The sequence below is a fragment of the Oncorhynchus masou genome, chromosome 17 (genome assembly GCF_036934945.1).
Source record: "Oncorhynchus masou masou isolate Uvic2021 chromosome 17, UVic_Omas_1.1, whole genome shotgun sequence".
Lineage (NCBI taxonomy): Eukaryota > Metazoa > Chordata > Actinopteri > Salmoniformes > Salmonidae > Oncorhynchus > Oncorhynchus masou.
The window spans coordinates 40,041,004-40,063,792 of record NC_088228.1 but is presented as its reverse complement, the minus strand read 5'-3'; the positions used below and the strand labels follow the sequence as shown (position 1 = coordinate 40,063,792).

Here is a 22,789-nt window from a genome sequence, read left to right as displayed (position 1 = left end):
AAAAGTCAGTGCCCCTACACCCTCCAATCCCAGCAGCCAATCACCTCGCTTGATAATCACAGAGAGCGAGAATGATTACTATCCTTCATCTAATCAAATTATGCCTTCATCCAATCAGGCCTATCATGTTCCGAGCTTGCTGCCACCCCTGAGTGCACTTCCTCCTGTTAATAATTATTCCTATTTATCTGAAAAACGATATGACATTTAATGATGACCCATTGATCACTTCTATAATAATATATCATATAATCTATAATCACTTCTATAATCTACAATGATATATCTAGTATTGATGTAAGCGTGGCGATATCAACCTTTCCTTTCCCTCAGTTAGTTTGATTTGAGGTTCAATCTAAATAAATTAATTGCATGGTTTAATTGTTATTTTGAAAGAATATTTGACAACGTTCAACAACTCTATCTGTCCTTAACTATCCGTGTCCGTGTAACCATGTAACCATGTGTTGGTTTACTTCTGCGGCTGTCTCTGGGCTGTTGCAGAAAGCAGGATCATTAAAAAAGCAGTCATTGAAAAGCAGTCACATACTGGAGATACTGGAGATCTCATTATTTCCTGGTTCATTTTCAAATATAATCTTGAATACAGGTATGTGTTGTTAGTTGTCAACTTAATTATGCCATGCTAATTTCAAGCCAGGTATTTCAGAATATTTCGGACAGTTAGCTGGCTAACTTATCGCACTGATCGTGCTTTCTGGAACATCCCTCTGTAGTACTCAGTAGTTCTTAGACTGTGTTGTCATTCTCATCACTAGGATGCGGCGTTGGGCCCCAAGGTCCCCGGTTCTCCAGACTCTGACTCCTCAGACCCCTCGTCCCTCAAGCCCCCCACCTCTGTTAGTATCCCCCCCTCTCTCTCTCTCCTCACCTGAAGTGTGGCCTTCCCTTTGTGCTCCTCATCTGTCTTCTATTCTACTGTGTGGTCGACTGATGTCAATTTTCATAGAAAATGGTAGAAAATCTGTAGAAACTCTGGTCACTTGTTGTGCCTGAATTGTTACTGGTGACTCTGTACATATTCTACCTGTATTGTAACCGACTAGTGGTGGTGACTGTAACCCTGTATCACAGACTAGACTGTGGGGAAACTATTAAGTGTTGTCCTGCTGTGGTTTCACTGCATGATTTCAGTCATACTAAAGTTTCTACTTTCTTGTCTCCTTCAGTCTCTCTGGTTTGGGCTGCTTTTTGAATGTCTGTGTGCCTTTTGGTCAGAAGTAGTGGACTACATAGGAAATAGGGTGTAATTTGTGACAGAGAATGTGCATTGCGTTTTTTCCCTGTCAGTCGTGTCTGTCTACATGTGATGATGATGCCTCTCTGTTTCTCTGCAGCCTTCAGAGAAGTGTGGTGTTCTCAATGTGACCAAGATCACTGAGCATGGCAAGAAAGTACGGTGAGTAGTACTGCTTTAGGAAGCAGGAATATCTGACACATAGGGATAAGCTGCTGGTCAAAGCTACACAACATTGGTTGAGTTGAAATAAGATGTATCAATGATGTTTTTGCCCCAAAGCAAAAATAGATTTTGTGTCCGAAATTGCGGCTTGAGTGGATGACGGACAACTGGCATGATTGTCTGTCAAAAAAATAAAAACGTTGACTTAAGTTGAACTTTTGACAGACACAAACTGACAATGATAAATTCAGATGTTTTCTTTATTACGTCTCTGTGTGGCCTCAGCCTGTGTGTGTGTGTGTGTGTGTGTGTGTGTGGGGGGGGGGGGGGGGGGTTATTTTTACAGGAAAAATTGGACGTCGTCCTGGACAGTCCTTCGGGGCTCCTTGCTACTATTCACTAAAAGCCAGGGGGGCGGGACCAGCTGGGTGAGTAGTGTCAATCTGCTACTGTACTCTACACTCGAGTGTTCAAACCATTAGAAATAGAGTACAACAGGAATAGATCCTCTGACATGACAATTTAACCCATCCGTCACAACAGCAAGACATAACTTTTTTTATTTATTTATTTAACCTTTATTAAACCAGGCAAGTCATTTAAGAATAAATTCTGATTTACACTGACTGCCTTTACCCAGCCAAACCCTAACCTGGACGACGCTCGGCCAATTGTACCTTGGTGGCTCCTCCTTCGCTGAGCTGCTACTCTCGCTGCTAGGCAACTGGAGGCTCTCCTCGGTGGTCAAGCCCCACCCTGTCTGGTCTAAAGTAGTGTACTACTTTATATAGGCCGAAAAGAGAAATGCTTAAAAGAACATTTCGATTTAGAGTAGTAAAGAAATTGAATAATTTTATCGGAGCAAACCAGAAACTTTTCAATATGTAAATTCAAACCATACTTTAGAACCATTTAAATATAATAAATTGGGTGGTTGTGCAGGACTATGGTAGATGAAGTAATCAATCTATCTTTTCAAACTGCTAGAGTTTTTATCTGGTCAATATGTCAGAGTAGTACTGTATGTCTGTTGTTTTAAACAGGAAACTCAGCAAAAGAAGAAACGCCCCTTTTTCAGGACCCTGTCTTTCAGAGATAATTTGTAAAAATCCAAATAACTTCATAGATCTTCATTGTTAAGGGTTTAAACATTGTTTCCCAGGCTTAAACAATTAGTGAACCTGTGGAACGGTCGTTAAGACAGCTTACAGCTTACAGACGGTAGAGAAATTAAGGTCACAGTTATGAAAATTTAGGACACTGAAGAGGCCTTTCTACTGTCTCTGAATAACACCAAAAGAAAGATGCCCAGGGTCCCTGCTCATCTGTGTGAACGTGCCTTAGGCATGCTGCAAGGAGGCATGAGGACTACAGATGTAGCCAGGGCAATAAATTGCATTGTCCGTACTGTGAGACACCTAAGACAGCGCTACAGGGAGACAGGACGGACAGCTGACGTCCTCGCAGTGCAGACCATGTGTAACAACACCTGCACAGGATCGGTACATCTGAACATCACACCTGTGGGACAGGTACAGGATGGCAGCAACAGCTGCCCGAGTTACACTAGGAACGCACAATCCCTCCATCAGTGCTCAGACTGTCCGCAATAGGCTGTGAGAGGCTGGACTGAGGGCTTGTAGGCCTGTTGTTAGGCAGGTCCTCGCCAGACATCACCAGCAACAACGTCGCCTATGGGCACAAACCCACCGTCGCTGGACCAGACAGGACTGGCAAAAAGTGCTATTCACTGACGAGTTGCGGTTTTGTCTCACCACGGGTAATGGTCGGATCTGTGTTTATCGTCCAAGGAATGAGCGTTACACCGAGGCCTGTACTCTGGAGCGGGATCGATTTGGAGGTGTCCGTCATGGTCTGGGACGGTGTGTCACTGTAGCATCAGTCTGAGCTTGTTGTCATTGCAGGCAATCTCAAAGCTGTGCGTTACAGGGAAGACATCCACCTCCCTCATGTGGTACCCTTCCTGCCGGCTCATCCCGACATGACCCTCCAGCAAGACAATGCCACTAGCCTTAAGGCTCATTCTGTGCATGATTTCCTGCAAGACAGGAATGTCAGTGTTCTGCCATGGCCAGCGAAGAGCCATGATCTCAATCCCATTGAGCACGTCTGTGACCTGTTGGATCGGAGGGTGAGGGCTAGGGCCATTCCCCCCAGAAATGTCCGGGAACTTGCAGGTGCCTTGGTGAAAGAGTGAGATAACATCTCACAGCAAGAACTGGCAAATCTGGTGCAGTCCATGAGGAGAAGATGCACTGCAGTACTTAATGCAGCTGGTGGCCACACCAGATAATGAATGTTACTTTTGATTTTGACACCCCCCCCCTTTGTTCAGGGACACATTATTCCATTTATGTTAGTCACATGTCTGTGGACCTTCTTCAGTTATGTCTGTTGTTGAATCTTATTATGTTCGTACATACAGTGCCTTGCGAAAGTATTCGGCCCCCTTGAACTTTGCGACCTTTTGCCACATTTCAGGCTTAAAACATAAAGATATAAAACTGTATTTTTTTGTGAAGAATCAACAACAAGTGGGACACAATCATGAAGTGGAACGACATTTATTGGATATTTCAAACTTTTTTAACAAATCAAAAACTGAAAAATTGGGCGTGCAAAATTATTCAGCCCCCTTAAGTTAATACTTTGTAGCGCCACCTTTTGCTGCGATTACAGCTGTAAGTCACTTGGGGTATGTCTCTATCAGTTTTGCACGTCGAGAGACTGAAATTGTTTCCCATTCCTCCTTGCAAAACAGCTCGAGCTCAGTGAGGTTGGATGGAGAGCATTTGTGAACAGCAGTTTTCAGTTCTTTCCACAGATTCTCGATTGGATTCAGGTCTGGACTTTGACTTGGCCATTCTAACACCTGGATATGTTTATTTTTGAACCATTCCATTGTAGATTTTGCTCTATGCTTTGGATCATTGTCTTGTTTGAAGACAAATCTCCGTCCCAGTCTCAGGTCTTGTGCAGACTCCATCAGGTTTTCTTCCAGAATGGTCCTGTATTTGGCTCCATCCATCTTCCCATCAATTTTAACCATCTTCCCTGTCCCTGCTGAAGAAAAGCAGACCCAAACCATGATGCTGCCACCACCATGTTTGACAGTGGGTATGGTGTGTTCTGGGTGATGAGCTGTGTTGCTTTTACGCCAAACATAACATTTTGCATTGTTGCCAAAAAGTTCAATTTTGGTTTCATCTGACCAGAGCACCTTCTTCCACATGTTTGGTGTGTCTCCCAGGTGGCTTGTGGCAAACGTTAAACAACACTTTTTATGGATATCTTTAAGAAATGGCTTTCTTCTTGCCACTCTTCCATAAAGGCCAGATTTGTGCAATATACAACTGATTGTTGTCCTATGGACAGAGTCTCCCACCTCAGCTGTAGATCTCTGCAGTTCATCCGGAGTGATCATGGGCCTCTTGGCTGCATCTCTGATCAGTCTTCTCCTTGTATGAGCTGAAAGTTTAGAGGGACGGCCAGGTCTTGGTAGATTTGCAGTGGTCTGATACTCCTTCCATTTCAATATTATCGCTTGCACAGTGCTCCTTGGGATGTTTAAAGCTTAGGAAATCTTTTTGTATCCAAATCCGGCTTTAAACTTCTTCACAACAGTATCTCGGACCTGCCTGGTGTGTTCCTTGTTCTTCATGATGCTCTCTGCGCTTTTAACGGACCTCTGAGACTATCACAGTGCAGGTGCATTTATACGGAGACTTGATTACACACAGGTGGATTGTATTTATCATCATTAGTTATTTAGGTCAACATTGGATCTTTCAGAGATCCTCACTGAACTTCTGGAGAGAGTTTGCTGCACTGAAAGTAAAGGGGCTGAATAATTTTGCACGCCCAATTTTTCAGTTTTTGATTTGTTAAAAAAGTTTGAAATATCCAATAAATGTCGTTCCACTTCATGATTGTGTCCCACTTGTTGTTGATTCTTCACAAAAAAATACAGTTTTATATCTTTATGTTTGAATTCTGAAATGTGGAAAAAGGTCGCAAAGTTCAAGGGGGCCGAATACTTTCGCAAGGCACTGTATTTATATATATATAACAATGGTGAAGACATGAAAATAATTATATTTTGATTTGTTTACCACTTCTTTGGTTGCTACATGATTCCATGTGTTATTTCATAGTTTTTATGTCCTCACTATTATTCTACAATGTAGGAAGTAGTCAAAATAAAGAAGAACCCTTGAATGAGTAGGTGGGTCCAAACTTTTGACTGGTACTGTATATATATGGAGAGTTGAAGTCGGAAGTTTACATACACCTTAGCCAACTACATTTAAACTCAATTTTTCACAATTCCTGACATTTAATCCTCGTCAAAATTCCCTGTCTAGGTCAGTTAGGATCACCACTTTATTTTAAGAATGTGAAATGTCAGAATAATAGTAGTGAGAATGATTTATTGCAGCTTTTATTTATTTCATCACATTCCCAGTGGGTCAGAAGTTTACATACAAGTTTACATACACTCAATTAGTATTTGGTAGCATTGCCTTTAAATTGTTTAACTTGGGTCAAACGTTTTGGGTAGCCTTCCACAAGCTTCCTACAATAAGTACATTTTGGCTCATTCCTCCTGCCAGAGCTGGTGTAACTGAGTCAGGTTTGTAGGCCTCCTTGCTCGCACACGCTTTTTCAGTTCTTCCCACAAATGTTCTATAGGATTGAGGTAAGGGCTTTGTGATGGCCACTCCAATACCTTGACTTTGTTGTCCTTAACACATTTTGCCACAACTTTGGAAGTATGCTTGGGGTCATTGTCCACTTGGAAGACCCATTTGCGACCAAGCTTTAACTTCCTTGAGATGTCTTGAGATGTTGCTTCAATATATCTACGTAATTTTTGATCCGCATGATGATGATGATGATGATAATGATGATGATTATTATTATTATTATTTTGTGAAGTGCACCAGTCCCTCCTGCAGCAAAGCACCCCCACAACATGATGCTGCCACCCCCGTGCTTCACAGTTTGAGATGGTGTTCCTCGGCTTGCAAGCCTCCCCTTTTTTCCTCCAAACATAACGATGGTCATTATGGCCAAACAGTTCTATTTTTGTTTCATCAGACAAGAGGACATATCTCCAAAAAGTACGATCTTTGTCCCCATGTGCAGTTGCAAACCGTCGTCTGTTTTCTTTATGGCGGTTTTGGAGCAGTGGCTTCTTTCTTGCTGAGCGACCTTTCAGGTTATGTCGATATAGGACTTGTTTTACTGTTAATATAGATACTTTTGTACCTGTTTCCTCCAGAATCTTCACAGCATCTTCACTTCCTTTGCTGCTGTTCTGGAATTGATTTGCACTTTTAACACCAAAGTTCGTTCATCTGTAGGAGACAGAATGCGTCTCCTCCCTGAGTGGTATGACGGCTGCGTGGCCCCATGGTGGTTATATTTGCATACTATTGTTTGTACAGATGAACGTGGTACCTTCAGGCGTTTGGAAATTGCTCCCAAGGTTGAACTAGACTTGTGGAGGTCTCAATTTTTTTTCTGAGGTCTTGGCTGATTTCTTCTGATTTTCCCATGATGTCAGGGAAAGAGGCACTGAGTTTGAAGGTAGGCCTTGAAAGGCACAGGTACACCTCCAAGACTCAAATGATGTCAATTAGCCTATCAGAAGCTTCTAAAGCCATGATATCATTTTCTGGAATTTTCCAAGCTGTTTAAAGGCACAGTCAACTTAGTGTATGTAAATATCTGACCCACTGGAATTGTGATACAGTGAAATAATCTGTCTGTAAACAATTGTTGGAAAAATGACTTGTGTCATGCACAAAGTAGATGCCCTAACCGACTTGCCAAAACTCTAGTTAGTTTACAAGAAATGTGTGGAGTGGTTGAAAAATGAGTTTTAATGACTGTGTGTGTGCATGTATATATATATATATATATATGTATGTGTATGTGTGTATATATATGTATGTGTATGTGTGTATATATATATATATATATATGTGTGTGTGTAATGATGCACCTGTTGTTTAGTAGTAGATGACAAACTCCAACATAGACACAACATTATCTCAGCAATATCTCACCAAAAACACTGGATTGACAGTATATATTGACATATATACACATACACATATATACATATATATACACATATATACACATAGACAACATAGACAACCATTGTCGTGTGTGTTTCTTCACTGTATATACAAAAGTATGGGGACACCCCTTCTAATTAGTCGATTCGGCTATTTCTGCCACACCCGTTGCTGACAGTTGTATAACATTTTGCACACAGCCATGCCATCTCCATAGACAACCATTGGCAGTAAAATGGCCTAACAGAAGAGCTCAGTGACTTTCAACGTTGTACGTTGTGTCATAGGACAACAGCGTTGTGTCATAGGATGCCCCCTTTCCAACAAGTCAGTTCATAAAATGTCAAACTCACAGAACGGGACCCCCGAGTGCTGAAACGCGTAGCTCATAACAATTATTTGTCCTCTGTTGCAACGCTCACTACCGAGTTCCAAACTGCCTCTGTAAGCAACGCCAGCACAAGAACTGTTCGTCGGAAGCTTTATGAAATGGGTTTCCATGGCAGAGCAGCCACACACAAGCCTAAGATCACCATGCGCAATGCTGAGCATGTGCTGGAGTGGTGTAAAGCTTGCCACCATCTGGTAGTCCGACGGATGAATCTGGGTTTTGCGGATGCCAGGAGAACGCTATCTTCCCGAATGCATAGTGCCAACTCTTCAGTTTGGTGGAGGAGGAATAATGATCTGTGACTGTTTTTCATAGTTTCTGGCTAGGTCCCTTAGTTCCAGTAAAGTTCAATCTTAACGCTACAGCATACAATGACATTCTAGAAGATTCTGTGCCTCCAACTTTGTGGCAACAGTTTGGGGGAGGCCCTTTCCTGTTTCAGCATGACAATGCCCCCGTGCACAAAGCGAGGTCCATACAGAAATGATTTGTCGAGATCGGTGTGGAAGAACTTGACTGGCCTGCACAGAGCCCTGACCTGAATTGGAACGCCGACTGTGAGCCAGGCCTACAGGCCTAATCGTCCAACATCAATGCTCTTGTGGCTGAATGGAAGCAAGTCCCCGCAGCAATGTTCCAACATCTAGTGAAAAGCCTTCCCAGAAGAGGGGAGGCTGGTATAGCAGCAAAGGTTGGACCAATTCCATATTAATGGCAATAATTTTGGAATAAGATGTTTGACGAGCATACTATTGTCCACATACTTTTGGTCATGTAGTGTACTTGTTTCTCCCTGTAGTTCGGAGGCATCCAGTCCAAGCCAGAGTTTACTGTGGACCTGAGAGGAGGATCTATAGAGTGGGCTTCCAAAGACAAGTCCAGCAAGAAGCATGTTATAGAGGTGAGTGAGCTCCTACACAAAACTCAAACGGGGGCGGGGGGGGGGGGGCCTCGTGGTTAGTGTTGGGCCAGTAACCGAAAGGTCGCTGGATCCAATGCCTGAGCTGACAAGGTCAAAATGTGTCATTCTGCCCGTGAACGAGGCAGTTAACCCACTGTTCCCCGGTAGGCCGCCATTCTAAATAAAGAATTTGCTCTTAACTCATTTGCCTAGTTAAATAAATAATAATATTAATAAAACCTGCTTGAATATATGTCCCCTTGGGGCAATTTTCTTTGGGCTATAGCAGTGCCTCAGACAATGGTAGCACTACGTGTATAGAACATGAATGATGACCGGGAGGATTATTTCATGTTGGAGTCTTGGTCTTACTGTTCAACAACGTATTTGTCTCCTCCTGCAGCTGAAAACCCGTCAGGGCACAGAGCTGCTGATCCAGTCAGAGAATGACAGTTTCGTCAATGACTGGTACAGAGCACTGACGGACACCATCAGCACACACGTGAGTCTACACACACCCACACGACACAAATCTGATTCATCATAATGTTTGTCACCTTGAAATTGAAATGATCTTGAAATTCTTGATTCAGTTCCACATATTTCCACTAAGTGGCGGAGTTGGCATGTTTAGTCATTGGGCCTGGATGCTATTGCCAACCCAAAGGTAGCCTACCTGTTTCTCACTGTCCCCTTCTTGTTTCCCTGTTTGTGTGTTACCTACCACACTGTAGACCTGGGAGTCAGATGAGGCCATAGAGGAGGACATGCCAGAGTCTCCTGGAGCTGAGAAACAAGACAAAGAGAAAGATCACCGAGACTCTAAGAGCAGAGGTTCGTGCAGCCTGTCTGTCTCTGTCTGTCTGTTACACTAACCCAAACCCACATATATGTTTGAGATCGTTAATCTTTGTCTACCAATGATGTTATCGTTGATCATCATGCGTGTCGGTGTGTTAAGTCATTTCTCTACAGAAGAGTTGATGATCATTTATTTTGTTAAGTTGTTAATAATATGGTAAAATCCCATTGTTATTAGTCTATAGCCATGAAACCTGTCAGTGTTTCTAGAGTTAGCAGTAAATGTGTCACCTGAACTTCTATTCTCATTGGTCTGTAGCCATGAAACCTGTCAGTGTTTCTAGAGTTAGCATAAATGATAATTTATTTCATTGGTCTGTAGCCATGAAACCTGTCAGTGTTTCTAGAGTTAAGTAAATGTGTCACCTGAACTCCTCATTGGTTATTGAAACCTGTCAGTGTTTCTAGAGTTAGCAGTAAATGTGTCACCTGAAACTCATTGGTCTGTAGCCATGAAACCTGTTTTTCTAGAGTTAGCAGTAAATGTGTCACCTGAACTTCTATTCTCATTGGTCACCTGAACTTCTATTCTCATTGGTCTGTAGCCATGAAACCTGTCAGTGTTTCTAGAGTTAGCAGTAAATGTGTCACCTGAACTTCTATTCTCATTGGTCTGTAGCCATGAAACCTGTCAGTGTTTCTAGAGTTAGCAGTAAATGTGTCACCTGAACTTCTATTCTCATTGGTCTGTAGCCATGAAACCTGTCAGTGTTTCTAGAGTTAGCAGTAAATGTGTCACCTGAACTTCTATTCTCATTGGTCTGTAGCCATGAAACCTGTCAGTGTTTCTAGAGTTAGCAGTAAATGTGTCACCTGAACTTCTATTCTCATTGGTCTGTAGCCATGAAGAGTTCCACCAGTATGGACACATCGGATGACAAGAAGACCAGACACAAACTTATGAAGTTTCTCACACGCAGACCCACTCTGCAAGCCGTCAGAGACAAGGGCTACATCAAAGGTATTACAGAGAGACAGCACTGAACCACAGAAATAGAAATGCTAGAATGGGAATAGCCTCTCAGACCAAAGCAAGTTGGCTGTGTCTTATGGGTACACTCCAGGGTTGGGGTCAATTCTGAGTTGAGTTGAAAATTGGTCTTTCAATTTTAATTATTTTATTTTAATTGGCCACACCCCACAGGAAGCAGAATGCTAATTTAATTTGAATTAAAGAAAGTAGAATTTAATTCATTCTTTTAAAGTTTTTAATAATTACAGTGGTCTGGAAATGTTTTAAGATAATTTTGTAGGTTGTCTATAATAATTCATTTTTCACTTAGATGTATATATTTCCCAGAATGCATTATCAAACACTCCAGAATGTACGGTAACAACCTAACATCTAATGACAAAAATACAAACAAAATATGGTTTGACATCATTTAAATTAGAATAAAACTAATATTTGCAAAGAGGTGGCAGTTGCATTTGGCAAAGTCTTGGTAGAAAGAATGAGTGTCATATGTCTCAGTTAAATTGATTTGAATTGGTTTGAATTCAATTCTACGTATTTTAATTTGATTCAAATTATGCTTCCTGTGAGGTGTAGCCAATTCAAATTTCAATTTGTGGGTGGAATTGAATTAAATTCAGGAATTTCAAATGGACCCCAACCCTGATACACTCAGTACAGCTGACATGGTGATGTCCATTCTAGTGATTCTAAACAGAGAACTTTACCACACAAATGGACCTCTGATACACTCAGTACAGCTGACATGGTGATGTCCATTCTAGTGATTCTAAACAGAGAACTGGACCCATTCTTATACACTCAGTACACTGAATGGTGATGTCCATTCTAGTGATTCTAAACAGAGAGGACTTACCACACAAATGGACCCCTGATACACTCAGTACAGCTGACATGGTGATGTCCATTCTAGTGATTCTAAACAGAGGACTTTACCACACAAATGGACCTCTGATACACTCAGTACAGCTGACATGGTGATGTCCATTCTAGTGATTCTAAACAGAGAACTCTACCACACAAATGGACCTCTGATACACTCAGTACAGCTGACATGGTGATGTCCATTCTAGTGATTCTAAACAGAGGACTTACCACACAAATGGACCTGAAACAGAGAACTACATTCTAGTGATTCTAAACAGAGGACTAAACAGACCCTGAACTCAGTACAGCTGACATGGTGATGTCCATTCCACAAACAAAACTCTACCACACAAATGGACCCCTGATACACTCAGTACAGCTGACATGGGACCTCTGATACACTCAGTACAGCTGACATGGTGATGTCCATTCTAGTGATTCTAAACAGAGAACTCTACCACACAAATGGATGTCCATTCTAGTGATTCTAAACAGAGGACTTTACCACACAAATGGACCTCTGATACACTCAGTACAGCTGACATGGTGATGTCCATTCTAGTGATTCTAAACAGAGGACTTTACCACACAAATGGACCCCTGATACACTCAGTACAGCTGACATGGTGATGTCCATTCTAGTGATTCTAAACAGAGGACTTTACCACACAAATGGACCCCTGATACACTCAGTACAGCTGACATGGTGATGTCCATTCTAGTGATTCTAAACAGAGGACTTTACCACACAAATGGACCCCTGATACACTCAGTACAGCTGACATGGTGATGTCCATTCTAGTGATTCTAAACAGAGGACTTTACCACACAAATGGACCTCTGATACACTCAGTACAGCTGACATGGTGATGTCCATTCTAGTGATTCTAAACAGAGGACTTTACCACACAAATGGACCTCTGATACACTGATACATGTCTTCAGTACAGCTGACATGGTGATGTCCATTCTAGTGATTCTAAACAGAGGACTTTACCACACAAATGGACCTCTGATACACTCAGTACAGCTGACATGGTGATGTCCATTCTAGTGATTCTAAACAGAGGACTTTACCACACAAATGGACCCCTGATACACTCAGTACAGCTGACATGGTGATGTCCATTCTAGTGATTCTAAACAGAGGACTTTACCACACAAATGGACCCCTGATACACTCAGTACAGCTGACATGGTGATGTCCATTCTAGTGATTCTAAACAGAGAACTTTACCACACAAATGGACCCCTGATACACTCAGTACAGCTGAATGGACCCCAACCCTGACACACTCAGTACAGCTGACATGGTGATGTCCATTCTAGTGATTCTAAACAGAGGACTTTACCACACCTGCACAATTAGGACTCCATTTTGGCAAACTAAATCCATGCCATTGACTTGTTGTGTTAAAGATAGAAGAGCCTTTGTTTTCCAGTAGCGAAGTACTTTGGACCTCTATAATAATAAACCGTTCCCTGTCTGTGTCTCAGACCAGGTGTTTGGCTGCAGTCTGAGTGACCTCTGTCAGAGAGAGAACGCATCCGTGCCAAGTTTCGTCACGATGTGCATCGACCACATGGAAAACAATGGTATGTGTGCTCGGTAACACTTTACATGACACCTAACGTTATCATAATATGTCATAACCTGTCATAATATGGCCATGACACTGTCATGACACTCCTACGTCAAAACGCATAAAACCTTCCAACATTCCATTACTCTATAGCCTACTTGTCAATAGTACTTTTCTGTTATGTAACATTTTCTGAAATTGTCCATATTAAATTCCCATTGTAAATTGCGCACACATTGATGTCAGACATGTAGCTCTCCCACTGCTGTGTTGCTGATGACCAGGTTGGATGCAAGATCCGATTTCAGGAGCAGGACAAGACACCTTCTCTATGACTGATAGGCCCGTCACGTACATGTCAGCTATCTGTATGATTATGATGTCATAATGCTTCAGGACAGTGTCATAAAGTGTATTCTCTTCAACTTCTTTAAAATATGATGAAAAAAATTACGACCACAACAAAGGATTTAACAAACAAACATTCAAACGAAAGGAAACCTCTTGACAGGGAGGAAACGCATTTGAATAAATGTAAATGTGTGTTTTGACGCTCTTATGTAGGTGTCATGACCGGCCATAAAATAACACAATATATGTCACAACAGGTGTAAATATATGGGTCATGACAGTGCTATGACCATATTATGACAGGTTACGTCAGCTGTTATGACAGATTATGACATGGTTGTGACCGTGTAATAGCGTGTTATGATGCCAGGTGTCGGAGACAGTGCTACCGTGTGCTCCTGTGTCTGTCTGTCGGTTGTCTCTCATTCTGATGGTGTGATGATATTAGCAGGTAGAATAAAGGCTAACCAGACACTCTAAACAGATAGAGCCTGGTAGATAGAGTGCAATTTAAAGGCCTTTGTTGAGTTTGCATATCCATGAAGGAAAGTTAAAACAATGCAAACAATTGGGCTACTGCCAACGTTTGTGTGATGATGGTGCTGTGCTCCTCTGTCTGTAGCTCTGAATGTGGACGGGCTGTACAGAGTGAGTGGGAACCTGGCTGTCATCCAGAAACTACGCTTCGCTGTCAATCATGGTAGGTGCTCCTGTCCTCTCTCTTCATTGTCAATCATGGTAGGTGCTCCTGCCCCCTCTCTTCACTGACAATCATGGTAGGTGCTCCTGTCCTCTCTCTTCACTGTCAATCATGGTAGGTGCTCCTGTCCCCTCTCTTCACTGTCAATCATGGTAGGTGCTCCTGTCCCCTCTCTTCACTGTCAATCATGGTAGGTGCTCCTGTCCCCCCTCTTCACTGTCAATCATGGTAGGTGCTCCTGTCCTCTCTCTTCACTGTCAATCATGGTAGGTGCTCCTGTCCCCTCTCTTCACTGACAATCATGGTAGGTGCTCCTGTCCCCTCTCTTCACTGACAATCATGGTAGGTGCTCCTGTCCTCTCTCTTCACTGTCAATCATGGTAGGTGCTTCTGTCCTCTCTTCACTGTCAATCATGGTAGGTGCTTCTGTCCTCTCTCTTCACTGTCAATCATGGTAGGTGCTCCTGTCCTCTCTCTTCACTGTCAATCATGGTAGGTGCTCCTGTCCCCTCTCTTCACTGACAATCATGGTAGGTGCTCCTGTCCCCTCTCTTCACTGTCAATCATGGTAGGTGCTCCTGTCCTCTCTCTTCATTGTCAATCATGGTAGGTGCTTCTGTCCTCTCTTCACTGTCAATCATGGTAGGTGCTCCTCTCTCTCTCTTCACTGTCAATCATGGTAGGTGCTCCTGTCCCCTCTCTTCACTGACAATCATGGTAGGTGCTCCTGTCCTCTCTCTTCACTGTCAATCATGGTAGGTGCTCCTGTCCCCTCTCTTCACTGTCAATCATGGTAGGTGCTTCTGTCCCCTCTCTTCACTGTCAATCATGGTAGGTGCTCCTGTCCTCTCTCTTCACTGACAATCATGGTAGGTGCTCCTGTCCTCTCTCTTCACTGTCAATCATGGTAGGTACTCCTGTCCTCTCTCTTCACTGTCAATCATGGTAGGTGCTCCTGTCCCCTCTCTTCACTGTCAATCATGGTAGGTGCTCCTGTCCTCTCTCTTCACTGTCAATCATGGTAGGTGCTCCTCTCTCTCTCTTCACTGTCAATCATGGTAGGTGCTCCTGTCCCCTCTCTTCACTGACAATCATGGTAGGTGCTCCTGTCCTCTCTCTTCACTGTCAATCATGGTAGGTGCTCCTGTCCCCTCTCTTCACTGTCAATCATGGTAGGTGCTTCTGTCCCCTCTCTTCACTGTCAATCATGGTAGGTGCTCCTGTCCTCTCTCTTCACTGACAATCATGGTAGGTGCTCCTGTCCTCTCTCTTCACTGTCAATCATGGTAGGTACTCCTGTCCTCTCTCTTCACTGTCAATCATGGTAGGTGCTCCTGTCCTCTCTCTTCACTGACAATCATGGTAGGTGCTCCTGTCCCCTCTCTTCACTGACAATCATGGTAGGTGCTCCTGTCCTCTCTCTTCACTGTCAATCATGGTAGGTACTCCTGTCCTCTCTCTTCACTGTCAATCATGGTAGGTGCTCCTGTCCTCTCTCTTCACTGACAATCATGGTAGGTGCTCCTGTCCCCTCTCTTCACTGACAATCATGGTAGGTGCTCCTGTCCCCTCTCTTCACTGTCAATCATGGTAGGTGCTTCTGTCCTCTCTCTTCACTGACAATCATGGTAGGTACTCCTGTCCTCTCTCTTCTCTGTCAATCATGGTAGGTGCTCCTGTCCTCTCTCTTCACTGTCAATCATGGTAGGTGCTCCTGTCCTCTCTCTTCACTGTCAATCATGGTAGGTGCTCCTGTCCCCTCTCTTCACTGTCAATCATGGTAGGTGCTCCTGTCCTCTCTCTTCACTGACAATCATGGTAGGTGCTCCTGTCCCCTCTCTTCACTGACAATCATGGTAGGTGCTCCTGTCCTCTCTCTTCACTGACAATCATGGTAGGTGCTCCTGTCCTCTCTTCACTGTCAATCATGGTAGGTGCTCCTCTCTCTCTCTCTCTCTCTCTGTTTACTGCAACTAGGCTTGCAAAATTCTGGTAACTTTACCACAATCTTCTGGAGATTTTAGGAAAGTTACCAGAATTGTGCAACTCTAACTGCAAGCATGTATACTTGTACCTATAGCGTACACACTACGTAGCACACTGAATAACCCTGTGTCTTTATCTCTCTGTGTGTGTGTAGATGAGAAGGTGGACCTTGAGGAGGGGAAATGGGAAGATATCCACGTGACTACGGGAGCGTTGAAGATGTTCTTCAGAGAGCTACCTGAACCGCTCTTCACTTACAACTTATTCCATGACTTTGTCAATGCCATCAGTGAGTTAATTGAAAATGTTCTTCATTTATCATCATTAGTGACATTACAAGTGTGATATTACTTAATGTTGATGAAGGTTGTTACTACTGATGCCCTTTTTGAAGGCCCTCGGATCAACCCCCCTCCCCCCTCACACACACACACACACACACACACACACACACACACACACACACACACACACACACACACACACACACACACACAAAGTGCAATTTAGAAATGTGCTTGTGCATCAGCAGTTTTTCTCTTGTTATGTCAGTCACTGATAGTCAGTCAATTTGACCATGTCAGCTAGCATTTTTTGGATTGCTAAGTTAGTTTAGGTCCTAGCTATCTAAACTTGTTATCATGGTCGAATTACCGGCTGGGGGGCCCCATTTGATTTTGTTAGTCAGTCTCACTCAGATATCATATTAAAATGGTTGTGGGTACGCAGACCCAGAGCAACTGCATTCGTCTTAAGATAGCTAGGTGGGACCATTTGCCTCAAGTAGTGCGACACATCTTCTTTGCATAGATTTGATCAGGCTGTTGATTGTGGTCGGTGGAATCTTGTCCCACTCCTCTTCAATGGCTGTGCGAAGTTGCTGGATATTGCTGGAACACGCTGTCGTACACGTTGATCCAGAGCATCCCAAACATAATGGGTGACACGTCTGGTGAGTAAGCAGGCCATGGAAGAACTGGGACATGTACAGAAAGACAGTCCCATCCGGCATGGGGTCGTGCTTTGTCTTTCTGAAACATGAGGTGATGGCGGCGGATGAATGGCAGGACAATGGGCCTCAGGATCTCGTCTCTGTGCATTCAAATAGCCATCAATGAAATGCAAATGTGATCGTTGTCCATAGCTTTTGCCAGCCCTTACCATAACCCCACGGCCACCATGAGGCACTCTGTTGACAACAGTGACATCGATGCCGCGCACACTGTCTACCATCTGCCCGGTATAGTCAAAGGTGAACATTTGCCAACCGAACGACGCCGAACTGCAGTCAGAAACCCTGCTGTGGACGCCGAACACACAGATGAGCTTCCCGGGGACGGTTTCTGACAGTTTGTCCTGAAATTATTTGGTTGTGCAAACCCACAGTTTCATCACCTGTCCTGGTGGCTGGCCTCAGACGATCCCGCAGGGGAAGAAGCCGGATGTGGAGGTCCTGCGTTGGCGTGATTACACGTGGTCTGCGGATGTGAGGCCAGTTGGACATAGAGAAATGAACATTCAATTCTCTGGCAGTAGCTCTGGTGGACATTCCTGCAGTCAGAATGCCAATTGCACGCACCCTCAAAACTTGAGACATCTGTGGCATTGTGTTGTGTGACAAAACGGCACATTTTAGAGTGGCCTTCTATTGTCCCAGCACAAGGTGCACCTGTGTAATGATCATGCTGTTTAATCACCTGCTTGATTTGCCAAACCTGTAAGGTGGCTGCATTATCTTGGGGGGGACAAGTGAAATGTGAGTGTTAGTCCATGAAAGGCTTTTTAGTGCTGTTTTTACTGTGTCTAAGACCATTTTCTTCTGTAACGTTTGCCCTGACTTCCTGTTAAACAGAGATCCCAGACTACATGCAGCGTGTCCAGTCTATCAAGGAGCTGGTCAAACAGTTGCCCAAACCCAATCAGGACACCATGCAGGCCCTCTTCAAACACCTCAGGAAGTAAGTCACACTTCAACAGTGAACTAAGTTATAATGTGATCTGATTGTGTTAGCCTTATTCATGTTGATCCACTGGCTAACAGGAGTAGGGTTGCAAATGGGTGGTCCCAGCGGGAATCGAACCCACGACGCTTGGCGTTGCAAGCGCCATGCTCTACCGACTGAGCCACACAGGACCCCTATAATTATAGTTATAATGTGATCTGATTGTGTTAGCCTTATTCATGTTGATCCACTGGCTAACAGGAGTAGGGTTGCAAAATTCCTAGGTTTTCTAGAAATATAAATGTTCTGTACAATTATATAATGTTATAGCTTTGGCTCTAATAACCCCGCATCTCTCTGTCGCTGTCTCTCTCTGTCTCTCTCTCTCTCTGTCTCTCTCTCTCTCTCTGTCTCTCTCTCTCACTCTCTCTCTCTCTGTCTCTCTCTCTCTGTCTCGCTCTCTGTCTCTCTCTCTCTCTCTGTCTCTCTCTCTCTGTCTCTCTCTCTCTCTCTCTGTCTCTCTCTCTCTGTCTCGCTCTCTCTCTCTGTCTCTCTCTCTCTCTCTGTCTCGCTCTCTCTCTCTGTCTCTCTCTCTCTGTCTCTCTCTCTGTCTCTCTCTCTCTGTCTCACTCTCTCTCTCTGTCTCTCTCTCTCTGTCTCGCTCTCTCTCTCTGTCTCTCTCTCTCTCTCTGTCTCGCTCTCTCTCTCTGTCTCTCTCTCTCTCTGTCTCGCTCTGTCTCTCTCTCTCTCTTCTCTCTTTCTTTCTTTCATACTGTGCTTTTACTTACTTTCATCGCCTCTTGCGGTCAATGTGAAGAAGAAGTTGTGTTTATTTTAATTGGCTGGTTAAATAAAGCTTCAAGAAAATAACAACTTGATCTCTCTCTGTCTGTCTGCAGGGTGATTGACCATGGCGAGGAGAACCGTATGACGACGCAGAGCGTAGCCATAGTGTTTGGCCCCACCCTCCTCAGACCCGAGACAGAGACCTGGAACATGGCGGTCCACATGGTCTATCAGAACCAGATAGTGGAGCTCATCCTGCTGGAGTACGAGGGTATCTTTAGGTAGAAACCAGAGGAGAGACTTTTCCCCGTGTACAGATCTACTACCAGCTTACGCTCCCCCAATCCTAACCTTAACCATTGGTGGGGAGAATGTCAAACTGACCCAGGATCAGTGTTTGTTACGGTCTATGGTAATGAATCCAACCCCGGCCTACTCTCTGAACAACACCACCTCCATGACCATACAGGGCTCTCAACCCAGCCCAACCAGCCCAATCCCAAGCCTCTTCTTCCTCTAAGCCGCGGTCATTCACAGCACACCTCAGATCCCCCACAGACCAGACCTGTATGGATGCATGGTAAAAACACAGGTGGACTTATTATCCACCACCAATAAACCAACCAAGTTGAGACTCTCTGCACTTGGCTGCAAACATGTGTGCTCCCCCCCCCCCTCTTCTCACTCGCTGGATTTGTGGGACTTACTGCCAAAGACAAAAATCCACTTCTGTCCATACACTGGATTTCCATGGCCAGTACCTGAGTTAGCCTCTCGCCTGGATAGACTGTCCGAATGGAGGATACTGTCCGGATGGAGCATTGAAGAGAGGACAGACAATATATTATGGTTAGGGCTCCACCCTTGACAACCTTGATATGTTCAGGAAAGGTGGGTCTGTCAGGCAGGCCTCAGTAACCTCAGTCTCCCAACAGTGGCGTCAGTATTGCAGGGGGAGGGTCTATCTATCCACTATTCTGGCTCCACTAAACAGTATTTAGTCTACACTGTACAGTATATTTACCTGTTAAGGACATACAGACCAGACTGTATAGAGAGGTCTGTCTGTCTCTTGCTTGGCCTCTCTGTCTGCTGGGACACCTTCAGCTCCTCTACCAACACAATGTCGGCGTCCCGAAACGACTTCTGAACAGAGCCCTATGGGCCTTGATCAAAAATGAAAATGCTGAGCTATATAGGGGAAAATACTTTCCCTTTATTTTCTATATGCTGTTCGTTCAGGCACCTCTTCTCTCTATAGGCTCAACTAGAGAATCAATGAATGTCTGTAAATGAAGTGGCTTTGTCTCCCTCTGCTGTTTCTAAAGTACAGAGCTGGGAGAGTGTGCCTGCGTCCCAAATGGTACTCTACTCTCTATGTAGTGCATCATCAAAAGTAGTGCACTATATAGGGTGCCAGTAGATACGCAGCCTCGTATGTACCTGTATGTCATGTAATGAGCTATATGGTAGACTCTTACCTCTTAATACAGCCCTGTGTGTGCGTGCATTTGTGTGTGCGCTTGCGTGCCTGTGTAAAGGCCACAGCACGCATCAGAAATGACCCATATCCTCTAAAATACACACTTCTTTTCTCTCTCTCTCTCTCTCTCTGGAGATACTGGAAGCAGTCCGTTTTACACTACTCAAAGGTAGTGCACTATATAGGGACTAGGGTGCCATTTGGGGTGCTCCAACTGACTCATGGTTTTACTTCAGCCATTCATACCAAAACTACTTCTCTGGTTTTTAGAACAAGTCCTCTCTTATCAGTCAGATAACTTAAAAACACAGACATGGTACTGGGATGTGTATATCTTTGGACTGGTTGTAAATGTATTATAATAAGGCAAGCAACATTTAATAAATAAATGTAAGCAACGTGTGAATGTGTGTGTATGGACTGGGGACTGATGGACAGGAAGGATGTTGTACAGATGTCTGATAGTAGTTAAAGTACGACTTTATGGTGACCATTAGAAACTTGAGGAAACAAACATGTTTATTTAAGACCCATTCCACCAAAATCATGTGAACTGTTTGGGGTTGAGAAATTCCAGTAACTTTCCTAAAATTCCCAGGTTTTTCAGAAATCCCTATTGGGGGGATTCTCCGGATATTCAGCAATTTCCTCCTGATTCCGGGAACATTCAAACCAGGATTGTTGGAAAGCCTGGGAGTTTGGGGAAAGTTATTGGAATTTTACAAACCTAGAACTATTATATGAACTGCGGTTTTAAAGGTTTAGCTGTATTTTTGGTAAGTGGCACATTTTGAATGTAATTATTTTCCAAACTAACTGCTGTTCATGACTTTTTGTTTAATTGGAATAAAGGCCTCCATTGAGACCCTGTAACAACCTGTGGCAGTCTTGTTTTATCATACGTTCTAGTCTGATATACACACACACATTCTGCACACGTGAGCACTGATACCTTCAACCAGAAACGTGCACGTTTCCGCCATCCATGCACACGAGGCAAAGTTCATTCAGATGGGGCTTGTTCATACTGTGTATCATGATATGAGTTTTTGCTCAGAGGGCACATGTCTCTTTAACTTTGTTGATCGGAAACATTTCTACTTGACCTTTGTGGTGAAAAATATGATTAAATCATTCATATACTTCCATACCTAATGATTAGAAAACAATCTCTTCAGCCAAAAGGCAGATTATATTTAATTGTGTCTTGAGAATACGCTTATTGGCATTCTTTGTTCTGCTTTTTGTGTCACATGGTTGTCATTGGACCAAATCAGATAAAAGTAATCGTTCTGAACCAGTTTGAACTTTGTTTGGCTTCATATCTGCACGTATCACTTTTGATTCTGTAAGGGCAATTAGCATAAAAACTCGATAGACTTCTAAGGTAAAATGTTGGATTCACCACTGCTCTTGGTCCATTTCAGCTGCAAACACCACTACAACATTGACATGTGCAGACTGACTGAACTTAGATGGCTTCAACAGAGCTATTGGCCACCATTCATACTCCATAAACTACAAAGCTTGTTGTATCCCCATTCATTTCAATGGCGGAACGCAGGCTTCAACATTCTAAACTGCCACAAAACCTTCAGAATGTTCAAACTGAAAACATTTTGAGAGCTTTAAATACAGTACATTACAGTAACTCCACACCTACAAACCACCCCAAGACACAGCCCATAGCGTATGACAACCCTATTACCACCCCAAGACTTAGCCCATAGCGTATGACAACCCTATTACTACCACAAGACTTAGCCCATAGCGTATGACAACCCTATTACCACCCCAAGACTTAGCCCATAGCGTATGACAACCCTATTACCACCCCAAGACTTAGCCCATAGCGTATGACAACCCTATTACCACCACAAGACTTAGCCCATAGCGTATGACAACCCTATTACTACCACAAGACTTAGCCCATAGCGTATGACAACCCTATTACCACCCCAAGACTTAGCCCATAGCGTATGACAACCCTATTACTACCACAAGACTTAGCCCATAGCGTATGACAACCCTATTACTACCACAAGACTTAGCCCATAGCGTATGACAACCCTATTACTACCACAAGACTTAGCCCATAGCGTATGACAAAGACCCCATTATTACTACCACAAGACTTAGCCCATAGCGTATGACAACCCTATTACTACCACAAGACTTAGCCCATAGCGTATGACAACCCTATTACTACCACAAGACTTAGCCCATAGCGTATGACAACACTATTACTACCACAAGACTTAGCCCATAGCGTATGACAACACTATTACTACCACAAGACTTAGCCCATAGCGTATGACAACCCTATTACTACCACAAGACTTAGCCCATAGCGTATGACAACCCTATTACCACCCCAAGACTTAGCCCATAGCGTATGACAACACTATTACTACCACAAGACTTAGCC

The 22,789-nt window shown here is 43.6% G+C and overlaps 1 protein-coding gene across 5 annotated transcripts in view; it reads left to right on the top strand.

The window, feature by feature from the left end:
- LOC135559036 (rho GTPase-activating protein 12-like) overlaps positions 1 to 21,241 on the top strand; it is a 156,642-nt gene extending 135,401 nt beyond the window's left edge. For 4 of the 5 annotated variants that reach the window (XM_064993356.1, XM_064993355.1, XM_064993353.1 and 1 more), the window contains 12 exons: positions 780 to 860; positions 1,359 to 1,420; positions 1,770 to 1,851; positions 8,724 to 8,825; positions 9,229 to 9,327; positions 9,560 to 9,659; positions 10,528 to 10,647; positions 13,027 to 13,125; positions 14,086 to 14,163; positions 16,304 to 16,438; positions 18,002 to 18,107; positions 18,992 to 21,241. In XM_064993356.1, coding sequence (XP_064849428.1) covers positions 780 to 860; positions 1,359 to 1,420; positions 1,770 to 1,851; positions 8,724 to 8,825; positions 9,229 to 9,327; positions 9,560 to 9,659; positions 10,528 to 10,647; positions 13,027 to 13,125; positions 14,086 to 14,163; positions 16,304 to 16,438; positions 18,002 to 18,107; positions 18,992 to 19,163 — 1,236 coding nt within the window. In that variant the 3' untranslated portion in view covers positions 19,164 to 21,241. The remainder of the gene's footprint in view (positions 1 to 779; positions 861 to 1,358; positions 1,421 to 1,769; positions 1,852 to 8,723; positions 8,826 to 9,228; positions 9,328 to 9,559; positions 9,660 to 10,527; positions 10,648 to 13,026; positions 13,126 to 14,085; positions 14,164 to 16,303; positions 16,439 to 18,001; positions 18,108 to 18,991) is intronic. The other variant, XM_064993354.1, reaches the window with a different exon arrangement.
- Positions 21,242 to 22,789: the final 1,548 nt, after the last annotated feature.